Source organism: Myotis myotis, unplaced genomic scaffold, assembly GCF_014108235.1.
Source record: "Myotis myotis isolate mMyoMyo1 unplaced genomic scaffold, mMyoMyo1.p scaffold_m19_p_10, whole genome shotgun sequence".
Lineage (NCBI taxonomy): Eukaryota > Metazoa > Chordata > Mammalia > Chiroptera > Vespertilionidae > Myotis > Myotis myotis.
In genome coordinates this window covers 27,108,101-27,124,742 of record NW_023416314.1, presented here as the reverse complement: position 1 = coordinate 27,124,742, position 16,642 = coordinate 27,108,101, and the positions used below count along the sequence as shown (strand labels likewise).

Sequence of the window (16,642 nt, the reverse complement as noted above, 5' to 3'; positions counted from 1 at the left end):
CCACTCACCAACCCAGGCCTGGAGAGAAGGAGGAAGAGTCAAGCATTACCAGGAAGTAGACAGTAGTTCCAGTTCAGTTTTTATTCTGCCAGCCATTGGTTGGTGTATTGAACTAGGGATTTCTATATGAATTCCTGACTTTGAAAATGGTTTTTACTTAGTCTGTCTTATCTTCTGGAAAATAGAAATTCATGTGAATTTCTAATGAATTAGAACTTTTTTACTTCATAGAAAATTTCCTCACCAATTTATTTTCAGGCTTAAAATTTGAAATAATTCTATGAGAGAGCATGTAATATGTTGCCTTTGGCACCTAGCATATTGCTTTCAAATTAGGGGCTTATGTATTATCTGACTAATGTTCTTTCTTAGGGTCTTTTTTTCCCTCTTTCCTTTCCCAGGCAGTTCTTTTTGGTTCTACTCTGGGATCTGAAAGCTGCTCTGATGAAGACTGTATTGGTGCCTCTGTGCCTGACCGCAGAAAATGACACAATGGCCCCTGAAGCTATGTGCGGCCGGAGGATGTGGCTTGACCTTCAGGGATGGTATATGAAGAGATCCTGGTGTGATTTCTCATCATGAAGGAACTTGAGATCTCTTTATCTGGGGGTCTGTCTGGGGGTCTAGACAGCTCGATTCTAGGTGCTGTGACCAAGAGATAGCCTTGGGCAGTCTGTAGATAAAAGGCTCTGGCCACCAAATTTTATCATCTCAGCAAGTGGTTATTAAACGTGACTGTGCATAAGACTCATCTAGGACATTTGTCAAATATCCTAGGCAGGATCCCAAGAGATTCTGATCGTCTGTATTGGGTTCCAAGGACCTATGCGTTTTACAAGTCCTCTCGCTCTCCAAAGTGAGTCTGCAGCAGGTGTTTTGCAACTGAGAAACTCTTCAGGAAGCTCTCCATTCTCTCCAGGTTGCCATTGCTCCTTTGGCCTCCTGGAGGCCAAGTTAGAGGGCTAGCCTGCCTTTGCCAGGCAGGGGACTGAATTGTGTTTGGAGCCCACCTGTCTTGGGGTTACCCAATTCACTCTGCCTGAGACACCCACTGCCTTGATCACAGACCATTGTTTCTGCAGCCCGTAGACCAACATGCTCCCCACCTCTTTTCCACACTGCTTCCAATGTCTTCATCTATCCTTCTGCACTTTGTGGTCTTCCTTTCTCTGCCCCTTTGAACTCATTCCATTTAATCTACCCAGAGCATTGCACCTTGGTGTCCTTAGGAATTGGGGAATGTGAGGTACCCTCCACCCCCACCTCTCTTTCTGAAACAGGTGGATAGAGTATATCCAGGTTTTCTGGTTGCTCTGCATCCTCAGTAGCAGAAAAGGCCCTGCCAACCTCTAACTTTAGTTTCCAGGAAAGTTTCATGGTTTGTTTTTACATTGTGCATCACCCTGACCTGCCGCCTTTTATGTTTTTAGTGCATTACTTTTCTTCTTCCCAGGTGTCCACTAACTCTTGGAACATGACACAGAATAAGTGGGCCAGATTATTTATGGGGGTTTGATTTGGAGGATGGTTGCCAACAACCCCTTTCTCTCCTACCAGCAGGATGAAAAACAGGCATGTTGGGAGGGACAATACATCTTTCAGTTCTCTGAGGCCACTTTAATACAAAGCATGGGCTAGAAACTAGAAGCATAACTGGATTTATTCTCCAAACTTTATTCTAGGGAAGTTCTTGCTCCCAGCACAGAAAGGTTTTGATGGAACATAACTTTGGGCGTTAACAGTGACAATCCTTGGGATCACATGTCGCCAGGCCCCAAAACATGACAGCAGATCAAAAACCTTTGGATGAATGTGTGAGAAGGAAACTATCTTAACCAACCGATATGCACAAAATACTGATATCTTTCCTGCCACCCTTTGCTCACAGTGCCCATGGTCATGCGGGAGAGAGTGCACCAGGCAATCAGAATAACAAAGGAAATCGACACAGGAGACACCAGAGACAGGGAGTCTAAATCTGAGCACTTCATTTCATTTCTTGGGTAATAAAAAAAATTTTTCTACAAAGTAAATGTAAACTCTTAGGGGAAAAAAAACACACCTCTATTTATGACATTAATCTGTTTATTAGTAGAATATAGTTCCCATGAAGACAGGGACCTTATCTATGTTGTTTATTGGCACACAGATTTTAATAAGTGTCTGATGGATGAATAGGGTTCTTAAGCTAACAGGGAAGTTTGTGTTGTCCTGGCAAGTGTAATGGACAAAGAATCCTAAAATCTGGGCTCTAATTCTGGATCAGCCATCCTGGATGCTTACATAATAATAATCATCTCTTTAAGCCTTGGTTAAAAAAAAAAAAATCTATCATTTGATGAAGGTTGTTGTGAGGATGTAGAGAAAAGGGTCTAGCAAGGAGAAGGTACCTATAGATTAGTTTTTGCATTCCAGAATACTACATTTCAGAAAATAAAAACAGTATACTCAGTGCCATTTTGAGCTCTGTTTTGAGGAACAGAGAATTCAGTGCAAAGTAAAATATATGGTAAAACCATAAAATATTTCTGGTTACTTCTCTTTAACATGACCAACTGTAACAACAAATGGAGTTTCATAGGGCTTGATCTGTGGTCTCTTTTCTCACCCTGAGCTCTGTCCTTGGATGACAGCATCTACTCCACTAAATTCCACATTATTCATATTCCACATCTTACTTCTTCCTGAAATGCTCTTTCATTGTGCTCTGTGCTCTCTGTCTTTACCTTCCTTTTTGCTTAAACTCTTCCTTTTTAAATTTTGATTTCACCTTAATTGACTTTTCTTGAGGGATGCTTTCCTGACCTACCCCTAAGGTACTCAGAGTCCTGCCTTAGGTACTTAATAACTCTTTGCTATATGTACATCTCATTGCTGACTGGTGTGATTTGAAGGCACAAACAGAGGGTTCTTTATTGTCTGTTATATCCTTAGTACCAGTGCATTGCCTATAATACAGTAGGTGCTCAATCATATTTTGGGGAAAATAATTGGATAAATGCATTTCATTTAAAAAATCATACTGAATTGTTTTTCTGTTAGAATTAAGTTTTAAAAGTAATTCAGTATTACTTAAATTCTCGTTTTGTCTTATGGATCCATTTTTTTATAACTCAAGGTACTGAATAGTGCTTAGTGTATACAGATAAAAGATTTCATTAACTAAATATGAAAACACAGATCTTGATATCTACTATGACTATCACAAAATGTTTATTCCTTTTCTGTCATTCACATATATCTGTTTTAGTGAAACTTCTCAGTAATGAAAGCTTACAGAGGCAGTATGAGCTGTGGACTCCGAATGTGGGTCCAAGATCTGGCCCTGAGTGACATTGGGCAAATAAATCACTTAATACCTTTAAGCCTCTTTGCTTATTGGTAAAAATGGAAGAAATAAACCTCCCCTGCTCACCTCACATGATTTCTGGGTGGAACCAAAGGGTAATGCCCATGAGGGTACTTGAATAAGCAAAGCACCTCTGTCAGGGGATATTTATCAACCTTTCCGTTCAATTGAGGCACAGTGTTGTTGATTATTACTTAGGCTGAGGATTTTTTTAAAGCATCAGGATTGTACATTTGTCCTAGGGGCCTGAGGTAAGAAGAAGGGAAGGGGACTTGTCCTTACCTGTCTAGAGCACTTCACCTTACCCACTGAATATCTTCTTCATTAGAGAAGGAGGAGGAAAGAGGCACAGAGGAGAGACAGGACAAATCATTTGCTACATCTGGGAAGGAGGACAAACTGGCCAAAACAACAACCAACACAAACACTAACAAAACTTCTTCCTCTTTCCAGGCACCTTTTGCCAAATACAATTGTATGTAATTAAGCTATTGTTTTATCATATATGACAATTTTCTCTTTATTTCTGAAAAAAATAAAGCAGCATTTCAATAATGTTATTTGAGGGATAGGTTTTTACTTTGTTTATTTTTGTTTATATTTTGGGTCTGCCAAAATTTCACTTTATATCTTTATTCTCACAAGTGTACTCTCTGTCTTCTTTTCTATGTGGGACACAAATAATTTATTCATTTCAAGCCATCTCTGAATGTCAGTTCAATGACCTCTCCCATCTCTCTATTCATTTGCCAGAACCTGCAGGAATTAGAGCATTCTGCTATGGCACACCATCGTTAGGAAGCAAATGTTAATACAGAGAGTTTAACCATCAAAAGTCTATGGGATTTAGAATTTTTGTGCTCATTTTAAAAGGCTGTTGAATGATCTGTATGGTTTTTTTCCCCTCAGAACTTGTTTAGGGTTTTATTAATAGCATATAAACAATTAAAATTCTCAGAGTATTTTATTTAATGGGAAAAACCCCCAAACTCCTAAGCCCTTATTTTCTCTTTTGTTACTTGGCTTATTAGTACCTTCATAAGTTTCACAGTTTCAGGGCATCAGAATAATCAAATATATCCTCTGAAAATTACCAAATTCTCTTTATGAAACAGTTATCTTAATTACTAACATTTCTTGTTTGTGATTTTGGGCGGAGGGATAGGCAGGAGAGAGACACGATATGATTTTGAGCTTTCTAATACAAAAAGTATCAAAAAAAAAAGCTTGTAACCTCATTAGCAAATATGTCTTTGGAATGACATCAGAAAATACTAGGTCAATAAGAGAATTTCATGAATTAAGAATATTATAAACGGAACATTTGCAATTGCAGTTCTATTTTAAACTCATTTTTTTAAACTTTTAAAATCAATATATTTTGTTTTCAGTAATTTGCTTTGAATTATGAAGTATGGAAATACAATTTTTAGAATATGCCAAACAATTTGATATTGTTGCTATTCAGACATTTTAAACTGATAAGAACAGATACTACACTTGATCTTAGCCAAAAGGCCGAGAAGCGATATTCAGACATTTTAAATTAGGTGGAAAATTTCTTTTTGAGCCTTTTCTAAAACCTGATGTCTTGGTTTTGACAATTGCACTGAGAAATACACCATAATATATAAGAATATGACAGAATCATCTATATACATTTCCCCAGGTACAGCATAAATGGATGTAAATAGCTACCTCCCTGACAAAAATAACTTAAATGGGCATGACAATGTATGCATTAGAGATGTATGTATAGAGAAAAACACTTGAATAAATGGAAATGAAGTCAAGGACTAAATTACTTATAGACACACACACACACACACACACACACACATCAATGCTACCTTATATTTGCATAGTGCTTTACAAAGCACTTTTAGAATCATTCTGATTGTCAAAGGTAGAGAGGATCAAATTCTTTATCCCCCGTTCAAAAATGAGAAAACTGAAGCTCATTGAGATTAGGTGATTTACCCAAGGTTACAGAGTTAGAAAATGACAAGGTGGGACTATACCGTAACATAATTTCCAATTCCATTTTCCATGACAGACCACTGTCTATATTTGCTTTTTGAAGTGATCTCTCCTTATTCCATGGAAGAGAAGTCTCAGATACTACCTGGTGATAATATGTGTTTTTAAGTAGCTAAATTAGTCATTTGATTTATGTTTTCTATTAACCTATATCACTGTACTTCTTAACCATATACTTTGCACTCTCAAGAAAGCACCCTATACTTCGCTCTTTGGATGTTAACTCAAAAAGCACAGGCTGATCGAGCACCTACATTTGTCACATATAATGAATGGATGCCTTGATGATGAAGGCACTTGAAGCTCACAAACATATACATTAATATTATATGGCAGTTTTTAGCCTTTTTTTCACGCCGTCGTCCAATAAAAGACAACTGTCCTGTGCGCAGCACACATAATTCCTACTCTGATAGTTCTCTCTCATTTTCTCGCTGACTTATTTGGAAACCCAGGAAATGAAAATGGAACAATTGCAAGCATAACCTTAAATGTGCACTATTTTGAAAATTTTGGTGTTTCAACTAATATTGGTAACAGATGCTATGTGATAACTTCACAAATGATTTTATTCAGCAATGATTTTTTTATAATGACTGAGAAGTATTGATATAAGAAACCACACTCAAAGAGGGTAAAATTGAATTCAAGAGAGAAGATACATAGAGAAGGCTAACAATATGAGTTACTCACAGTATTTTGATAGAAGGGGGCTGCTTCTACCCCTCCCTACCACCCATCAGCACCTTGAAATGAAGAAGTAGATGAGTGGGTGATAGGTGCTCAGGGTGAGGAAAGTGAAGGTGAGGGATTGTAGAACATGGGAACACTCAGTGAGTTCACTGAGTTTCTCTAGGTTGACGCTCACAAGGGATTCAAAACTTCACAAGAGGAAGAAACCATGTCCAGCAGCAGGAGTGTGGCCAGGGGATGCTGCCTGCCCACAGGAGACAGATGGCGTCTAGGCCTCGAATAATTAGAAGATTACGGCAAAGTACAAAAGGAGAGTGCTGGGCATTGGCTTCCAGGAAGAATGTCAATGACAGAAATCAGGAATCTGCGAGGAGTTTTCCAAAGATAAGCAGTAGTCCGGTTTGAGTGTGTGGGGATGGAGCAAGGAGTTAAGGCATCAGAGGATAGTTTCCATTTTTTGTCCACTATAATATTCTTCCTGGCCATCCCTGACCTACATGGATCTTCTTCCTTGTTCATTCTTTTGTTTTTTGAATAACTTAGTAATTAACCTTGGGCTTCTCCTCCTCCTCCTGCTCCTTCCTTTTCTTTCTCCTCCTCCCTCTTTCTCCTTCTTCCTCTTTTTTGGCAGCTGGTAGCCAACATACATTAAAGAAAGAAGGGGTCCTGGCCCAGGCTCTGGCAACCCAAGCAGGTCATTTCAGATGACAAATTATTAGGTTTATTAGAGGCCTTGTCGCTAGTTAGCTATTAGGTTTCTGCACTTATATGCCAATTTCTTTGATTTTTAATTGATTTGCTGGGGTGACATTGGTTAATAAAATTGGTTAGGTGTACAATTCTATAGCACATCATCTGTATATTGTTTTGTGTGTTCACCAAGTCAAGTCTCCTTCCATCACCATTTATACCTCCATTACCCTGCTCCACTCCCTTATCCCCCTGGTAATCATCATACTGTTGTCTGATGTTTTGTTTGTTTGTTTGTTTGTTTTTAATCTCTTCACCTTTTTCAACTTGGGCTTGTTAGTATCTGGAATTCATAGGTGGTCTAATATGTTATGTCAGAGAGATGGTTCAAGTATTAGATACATATGTAATCTACATGCTTCATCAATAAATGAATGAATACAATATAAAGAAATACTTATGGCTTCTTTTCTGTTATTCTTCAACTGTAAGAATTCTACATTGTTATTTAATATTTTACATATTTGATTTTCTTTCTTGAGCTTAACAAAACAAACCGAATGTAGGAACCATGCCATAACCTTTAAACCCTCACCCCAGCTTCATCCATTGACCTTACTCATCATCTGGCCCCAGTTCTGCTTCTACTTCAGGAAAATCTTATGGCCTAATTAATGTCGGTTATGTTAATAAGTCTTTAAGGCAATGAGGAACTCAGTAGATCAATACAAGTCAAATAGTGGTGTCCAGAGTAGATTTAAGAGCTTGTTTTCATAGTGCAGGGTTACAGTTTTAAGATACTAAAAGGTATGACAAAAAAAGAGGATGGAAAGAAATATACTGATACCAAGAACTATTGTGAAAAGAAAATATATTTGTTCTTGTTCGTTAGAATTTTCTTGTTAGTATTCAAAGAATTCAGAGAAAAGGTTGTTCACTGGGGAAGAATTTTAAAGGAAGGATTTGCAAATAAAGTGGACTTAATGAGGTGTAAAGCCTGGGGAATCTTGAAATAACATGGATAAGCAAAACCCAGTTAGCATATGTATTGTACATGTGGCTAAATAAATAAATAAATAAATAGAAGGTAATTCCATGTGTTTAATCTCATGAAACCCTTGCAGCAACCCTGTGAGGTGGACTTTCCCTCTCTTCTGAGTAGATGGGAGGGAGCAGTGGCTGCAAACTTCCATGATAATTCCTCCAGAGCATATCTCTTACTGGCTGTTAAACTTTGGTTTAACAGCAACAGGAGGCCTTTTCAAAATGTTACATGTCCATTCAGAGTAACTAATGGTAAAGTATAGCTGCTACGTCCCCTAAGTCCTCAGAAAGAGGTATTTGTTGGATCGTTACAGAGGTTTCTTTCTCAAATTAAGCTATTTCTTATGATCCATAATTCAGTAACCTGGACTCAACTCTCAAAACTAAACTACTCCTCATACTGAGATTTAAGTTCTAGGCTTTTTAAGGTTCTTCACCTAAGATTAGAGGTTTTTTTTCCTTTTCCCCAAAACAGAAAATGATCCCACCTCCCTCAACCTCCCCTTCTCCCCGCTGAGCAATCATATAAAACCCAGATTAAAATTGAGTAAAGAGAAAACAAAAGACACAGCTGTTTTGTGCCTGTGGGATGGTATAGGCAGGACGACTTTCTGAAGGAATCCAACTTGATTTAACCTTGAATAAAACATAGGGTTGGGATTGATGACAAAGGAGAGGGAGTTTGGGGAAGGTAATAGCTCCCATTTGAATAGAACTTTACACTCCAAAAGGAGTTTCACTTATTATATTTGACCTCACAACAGCTGTCTGACAGAGCACTTATAAGGTGGTAATTTTAATTACTTCTTTAACAATCTGTTTTTTGCACTGAACCTAGAACACTCCAAGGGTAGTGACTACAGCCTCTCCTGTGCTTAGTATGGTGCCTGGTGTGGAGTAGTTGGGCTGGGAATGTTTGGGAAATGAACTAAATCCCATCACCTTGAATGCTTGGTATAAACAGGTATTATTAACATGTACTATAGATGTAAACATTGAGGCTATGGAAGTTAACTAAGTTGCCCAAGTCAAATAAAGGCAGAGCCTCAAATCTGACCTTAAACCCAGAGTCATTGCCGCCATGCAATACTGTCTCTGTGCTAAGTGCCCAGATGCACACACAAACTAAGGGGCAATAAGACATACCCTTGTGGAGCGTCCAGGAACACAACAACACCCAAGTTTGTGTCCATAAAATAACCAGATAATAAATTTGAAAACTCTCTACCAACTGACCTGAATAACGCAGAGATAAATCCCGAAGGACTGTAGAATAAAAGAATCACAGGATTTTTATAATGGTTGCTGAAAAAAATGATATGTTTAGACAAAAGACTTCTTTTGGTCTTAGTTAAAGCATCTCTCTTTGATGTAAGAATTTTCACTAAACCACTCTACTGTGTTATTTAATATTCCTGATCTTCATTTTCCTTTTCTGTACCATGGAAGTAAAAAAATACCTTGCTTATAATGTTCTTGGGAGAATGCATATAATATATGAAGGGACTATCACAGTATCTAAGTTATAGTAATTATTGTAATTATTATTTATTTTAGAACATCTCTAAATATAAGTTAGAACATTAATTTGAAATTGACTTTGGGAGGGAATAAAGAGAAGTCTACTGCAGGGGTCCTAATCTATTGCTAAGCAACTAATTCGGGCTCTATTGTTCTAGAAAGGCAGAATCTTTCTTTTTCGTTGATCCTGAATTTTATATAACTGTGTGCATAGCCCTAATCTAAGCACTCAGTTCAGGTTTATTACTTAGTTTCTATGTCTCTTAATTCTATTTGCACTGGCAGAAGTTATAGAAATGATATCAAATGAGGAGTTATTCCGACACATTATCCTGTGGGAGAAAGCTTCTATATTATATTGAGATGATCTATTTTTCTGACTCAGTTCCAAAATAGACTACAGATTTTCAAGGGCATTAGTCATGTCTTGGTCACTCTTTTATCTTCATAGTCTTGAAAGTGCTTGACTCATAGTATGCACTTCATAAATGAACATTAAATGAAGAAAGTAATAATGGAATGAAAGAAAGGCAAAACAGTCCTAACATAGACATTACATTTTGGGGTTACTTTTCAAATCTGAGTTTCAACTAATTCAATAATAACTACCATGACATCACTCTTACCAGGTTCTCTAAGGATTTATTAAACATTTATACCCACTAAAATTAGATGCTGCATCTACTAGGTGAAAATCAGTTACTCAACTGATTGGGGGTTAGTAGTTTACATAACTGATATTATGACACAGCAATAATAAAAATAACTTGGTACCGCCCTCCTCTCTTCCATCACTGGTGGGGGATTGTAGATCTATCACCTTCATTTGACTAAGGGAGCTCTTTCTCAAAGAGAGACTGGGAGGCTCAGAATGTCTGTGACTCTCCTACTGGGGTCCAACATGAGCACGTCACATACAGACTCCATCAAATACCCCTGCTGAGACAGGAGATAAGAACATTCATTGAGGCTTTAGCCATTCCTGATGGTGGACCATCACGGTATGAACGCACACAGTGACAGGGTTTAGAGAATTTTCGGTTCATACAGCAACCCCCTGTTTAGGACTCTCGTTCACTTCTCCTGCATTCAGGAGGACTCTGCTCTGAAATACACTTAGACTGGGGGTCCTTTTTCTCCGAATCCTCTCCAGCACTTGTCATTTGTTGATTTGTTGATGATAGCCATTCTGACAGGTGTGAGGTGGTAACTCATTGTTGTTTGGATTTGCATCTCTCGGATGATTAGTGACTTTGAGCATGTTTTCATGTGTCTCTTGGTTTTCTGAATGTCCTCTTTTGAAAAGTGTCTATTTAGGGCTTTTGCCCATTTTTTGATTGGGTTGTTTATCTTCCTTTTGTTAAGTTGTATGAGTTCCTGTAAATGTTGGAGATTAAACCCTTATTGAAGATAAAATTGGCAAATATGTTCTCTCATGCAGTGGGCTTTCTTGTTGTTTTGTTGATGGTTTCTTTTGCTGTGCAGAAGCTTTTTATTTTGATGTACTCCCATTTATTTATTTTCTCCTTAGTCTCTCTTGCCCTAGGATCTGTGTCTGTAAAGATATTGCTATGACATATATCTGCAATTTTGCTGTCTATGGAGTCTTATAGGGTTTTTATGGTTTCCCATCTTACATTCAAGTCCTTTAGCCATTTTGAGTTTGTTTTTGTGTATGGTGTAAGTTGGTGATCTAGTTTCATTTTTTTGCATGTATCTGACCAAACTTCCCAGCACCATTTATTAAAGAGACTGTTTTTACTCCATTGTATGCTCTTGTTTGTCAAATATTAATTGAGTATAATGGCTTGGGTCAATTTCTGGATCCTCTACTGACCAGCGGTTCTCAACCTGTGGGTCACGAACAATGAAAATACATCCTGCATATCAGATATTTACATTACGATTCATAACAGTAGCAAAATTAGTTATGAAGTAGCAACAAAAATAATTTTATGGTTGGGGGTCACCACAACATGAGGAGCTGTATTAAAGGGTCGCGGCATTAGGCAGGTTGAGAACCACTCTAATTAGAAAAGAGGATCAGAGTGACTATTTCCATCCAATATGCCTAGAACCATGACAGAGAGAAGCACAGGACAGCACTGGGGCCCAGGGGAGGGTACCTCGCACAGACAGATAAAGGTCATTAGAAAGACTCTCCTAGAGTACATGCCCTTGACCAGAATCGAACCTGGGACCCTTCAGTCCACAGGTTGACACTCTATCCACTGAGCCAAACTAGTCAGGGCTCTTTAGAAGGAAGATAAAACCACCTCAAAAAGAATGATGTATATAATGGATTAATTTCCAGAGCATTCACAGATGCCATTTATGTTGCAAGTCTTCCTTCCTGAATTGTTGCAAGTCTTCCTTCCTGAATTGTTTTCAATTTTCAATTGAGGGGTTATTTTAAAGCAAATAGATGAACCTGGTGAAAGGGAGAAAGAGAGTGAGGAGGGAGTGTGGGAAAGAGAGGCTTGGTAATGACTTCCATGTGAGGGACCCCTTTCTCCAACCTCATCTCCTTCCATCCTTTCTTTCACTTTATGGTTGGAACACATCATAATTCCCCAACTTGTACACTATTTCAAGCCTCTGGGGTCTTACTTGGACTGCTCTGTGTCCATGTAGAGTTCTTTTTCCCTCCTTTTGGTACGGATTCAAAGCTCTCTGCCTTTCTCCTTTCCTTCTTCTAAGGAAAAAGTAGAGAGGAGAAGAGCCCTGACTGGTTTGGCTCAGTGGATAGAATGTTGGTTCAGTGGATAGAGCGTTGGCCTGCGGACTGAAGGGTCCCAGGTTTGATTCTGGTCATAGAGCATGGAGAAGGGAGAGGAGGAGAAGGGAGAGGAGAAGAAGAGAAGGGAGAGGAGGGGAAGGGAGAAGAGGAGAAGGGAGAGGAGAATCCTCTGTCCTTAACAGATGTCAGTCTGCTTCCCATAATTCTATGTTCTAAATATATTTTTTTTTAAATCTGGTTCAGAGAAAAAAAGACTACAAATAGATGACTAGGTAAGTAGCTTTTCTTATTTCATCAGTTCATAAGGGCTCTGGGCAACTTTTAATACAGTGAACATTTTTTTTTTAAGTCAAACAAGCCCTGACCTCAGCGAACTTACCTCAATCAGATTGAGGACGTTTTTAGCAAAGGCCAGCTGAGAAGTGCCCTAATTAAGTTAATAACAATGTACCTACCTATATAGTTTAAGTTTAAAAAATTTGGCTCTTTCTGTGGTTGTTTGAACTTCCTTAGCCCCTCCATGGGACTGGTTGTTCAGTAGTGGTTGCAGAACCAGCCCAGTCATTTTCAGAGTAAATATGATAATGACCATGACTCTGGGAAGCAACTGGGGGGAGTGAATGAGAAAGAAGGCCATATAGGCTGATGCTAAAAGTCTCTATAAAAGTCTCATACAGTTATCTTATTTCCAGCTCTATTTAATGCCACAGTAAATAAATTGGGGTTGACAACTCTAACCGCTTATTAGAAATGGTTTACATTGAGTTGCCTCCTCTATGATATATCTTCTCTTAATATTCAATTTTAAACTTACTTCTGCTGGAAAAATGTCATTGTGTGTGTGTGTGTGTGTGTGTGTGTGTGTGTGTGTGTGTGTGTGTTTATATGAACAAATATAAAGTGGGGGAAAAATATTTAAAGGTCTTAGAAATTTTGGCCTCTCCTTTGTCTGTCTCCAGGCCTTCTGTCCTCCCTAATGGAAAGTTCTCTTAGAGCACTGAGGGGCTTCCTTCCTCTCCCACACATTCTTTCTCTCTCTGTGTCAGTTTTTATTTAATGCTAAACAAGTGGAAAGGAAGAAAAGGTAAGAAGAGAAAAACATTTGTTCCCAATTAACTATGCTTATCTGAAGGGCAGAGAGGGTTACTCCAACAGAACTGTCTTTCCAACAGCATGCTCTGTGTGCCCCTGCACCACCAGGACATACATACCAGTGTAGTAAGCCTTGCCATTACTTTGGCTATATCAAAACAAGTGAGGAAACAAAAGCTATGTGGTGTCTACCATTCCCAGGGTCGACACATTGAGTGCCTACCTCTGTAGATCTAGATCTCACCCAAGGAAGTTTGGTCTGTGTGCTCTGGGGCCCTCTTACCCTATGTGTTCCACCGTCTCTTGTCCATTCTCAACGAAGGCAGCCTTGAGCAAATCTAATTGCTGAACTGATCAGATCTGAGAGTTCTAAACATTGACCAAATACTCCTAAGAACACTGCAGGACAGAATTGAGACTTAATGTTTGGCGTGAATAGCTCTATGTCCTCTTTAGATGAATGGAGTATTCCTAAATGTCAGTAGAAACTGGCTAAGACAGAATGACCTAGGAAACATGTAACACTACAGATTTCTAGGTCATATTGTCCAAGATTTTGCGTTAGTATGTTTGATAGGCAGCCAAGTTTGCTAGGTTTAGAAACTCCAGTCCTACACTCTGGACAGAGCCCTGTGCTCATTTGATAGAGTCTTTTGGCCAGTGAACTTGGGTGCTGTTTGATTTTCAAAGACAAGAATTAGGACACTTTATCATATATTGATGGAAGGAAACCAGCAGCCCCAGTAGTAGTCTCTTGAGTCACTCCCACAAAATAATCTATTGAGGCTTATCTTCCGGATATACTGAGATTAAAAAAATAGTTGTAGAAAGGAATCGTAGGCATAAGGCCATCAGATAAACCAATGTGCACACATATGTACACACACTCTCATTGCCTTGCCTCTAGGAGCCAAGACAAAGGTGGCCAAGCTCTTAGCCAGAGCTGCACAAATGATTGCTCAGGCTGTATGCTGCACATTTCCAGGTGCCATTTTCACGCGCTGCAATGTGAATGGTCCCCCAGAAGTTGTGCGATGCAGTGGTCCTTGGAGAAAATTAGAAATTATTTTGAAAACCTGAAGGAGCCCCTACTAGAAAGCAAATGCAATATTTGGGGTAAAAGGTCAACAGGATAAGTTCTTGCTATACAGTTGGCTCTCAAGCTCTGCTCTCAGCAAATGCACACACATAGGTATATACTCTGCTTTCTGCACTTCCCTTTCCTTTAATCCAGGGTGATTTCCAAGAGCTTCCCTTACACACCTCACAGGTGGATTGGGAAGTGCCACAACAAATTAGAGGTGGAGAGTACGTTCATGGTGAGTGATTTCCCAACTTCTAGGCTCCTCCAGCATTTTGGAACTGGTTAATGCCAGTCTTGACGGTCTTTATCTCCAGAACCCTTTTCCTGAAACCCAGTCGCATGCAATAAAGCACGTTTATTTCATGCAACACAGCTTAGTCGATGCTTCTAATTACAAATACCCCAGTTTACTGGGCACAGCTCAGTGGGGAGTGCCTGGTATGAAGGAACATGCATAGCGCAGCAACAGGGAGTGTTTGCCACCAAACACAGAGAAGTAAAGGAGATGCAAAGCTACGGTAGCTAGAGGAGGACTAGCTTTCCTGATTTCAGTTCACGAAAAGCCTCTTGCCTCCATAGTTCACTAGTTTGGCATGGCATTTGCCCTTCTCTGTGAGTTGATGTTGTTATGTTCAATAGAAGTCAGATTAATTCCCAGGCTTGTCTGGGATTAGGAGCTGGCATCTTCCCTCAATTGTAGTTCTTCTCTCAAAACCAGTGTTAGGCTTTTGCATTTGTTTTCCTAAGTAATTGGATAATCCCGAAATGTGAATTTCCTCCAAGCTCTTCCACTTTGCAAACTCCAGAAGCAATTAACCAATATATTAAGATCCGTGGGAGAACTGTGAGGTAAGGCTTCAGACATGCAAAGCGCACAGCCCTGGGAAACAGCAGCACCTGGGACAGGAGGCTCCCATCACTTCACATGAAGATGGTATGGGTTTTGCAAATCAAACACACACAGAAAACCAGCGATGGCCCAGGTTGGACACACTGTATGCGGTGCACAGTTGAGTGAGGACCCAGACCAGGGAGCCACCTGTTCCTCTAGCTTGCACACATGTAGCTCACACCACCTCAGGCCACTCACAGTTTGCTTACCTGCTCATTGTTGCTCTCCCACCATTCCCCATACTCCCTTTGGGGGTGAAACACTCTATTTCCGACTTGTGCTGGGCCAGTCTCCTGTCTTTGTACCTGGTATGCATGAACAAGGACAGGAGCAAACAGAGAGATGTGATTGTATGCTTAACTGGCCAGGCTGAGGAAGAGCTGTGACTGCAGAGGATCGCCCCATGCCAAAACAGGGCCTCCGGCTTTTCACTTCAATGGCTGCCCCGTGATACTTAATAGATGATTGTGATGGTATATGCATAAGACTGGAGACCATTCTGCTATTTCTTAGTTAAAGCACATGTGATCTACCCTTATACATTATTTATTAATCCGTGAGTTTATCAGATTTAATAGTCAACGGTAAAAGCAATACAATCCCTAGCATCAAGAAAAAGATGAAGATAAGTACGTTAGTGTTTATTTGGTGTTTACCATGGGCTAGACAGGTAGAATGTTACTTAAATTTAAGTAACATTACTTAAGTTGAATTCTGGCAACAACCCTGTGGCAAAGGCCCTGTTGTTATTACTAGTATATCCATTTTTTTCTGAAGAAGAAACCTAAAATTGTAAGGATTAAATAAATTGATCAAGGATTTTGAACACAAGCGGTCTAAGTTTTGAACCCACATTTTTAGCGATTATAATATGTTGCCTTCAATTATCAGTCTTCTAAAAAATGTATTCTTGTCATTAAAAAAAACCCTTCATTAAGTGGTACTATGTCTGAACATTATGTACAGGAATGGGCAAAAGTAGCTTAAATTACCAGCCATCATTACCTAAAAGATAAGCCATAAGTAAGGATACAAAATAATATTAATAAGGAGAAGACAAATAATACAAATAAATAATACAATTATGAATAAAATAATACTATGAGAATAAACTCTGTTTCATGTACTCACAACTGTAAACCTAGTTTTTAACCCCCCCCCCCCCCCCCCCCCCCCGTATATTAGAGACTGGTGATGCCAAAAAAGAAAAGAAATTCCTTTGATGTGAGAGGTTTCTATGACCATTAGGCTGAAGTTTGAGAGTCAGTATTGAGTTACTTAATTGTGCAGGGTGGCTCAGACAGCTTTTGCATCAGAATTGGCAATTCCCCAGACCTGGAAGGTACCAGATGTTTCATCTAAAATAAGCTATGTGATTTTCAACATCAGTGTGCTCCATGGTTCATCAAAATGAGCCTTTATATTTAAATGACAGTTTTCAAAGCCAACATGCTTCACAGAATAATCTCTGTTTTACTTATCATTTAAGCCTGTGGG

General features: G+C 39.1%; 1 protein-coding gene and 1 pseudogene across 2 annotated transcripts in view; both read right to left on the bottom strand.

Moving 5' to 3' along the window:
* GRM5 (glutamate metabotropic receptor 5) overlaps positions 1 to 16,642 on the bottom strand; it is a 452,554-nt gene that overhangs the window by 5,146 nt on the left and 430,766 nt on the right. The window contains exon 9 of one of the 2 annotated variants that reach the window (XM_036324724.1): positions 15,355 to 15,450. The exons of the other annotated variant lie outside the window; for it this stretch is intronic. Within the exon in view, the coding sequence (XP_036180617.1) occupies positions 15,355 to 15,450 (96 nt within the window). The remainder of the gene's footprint in view (positions 1 to 15,354; positions 15,451 to 16,642) is intronic. 2 annotated transcript variants of the gene reach the window in all.
* On the bottom strand, positions 4,757 to 4,879 carry LOC118665616 (annotated as a pseudogene).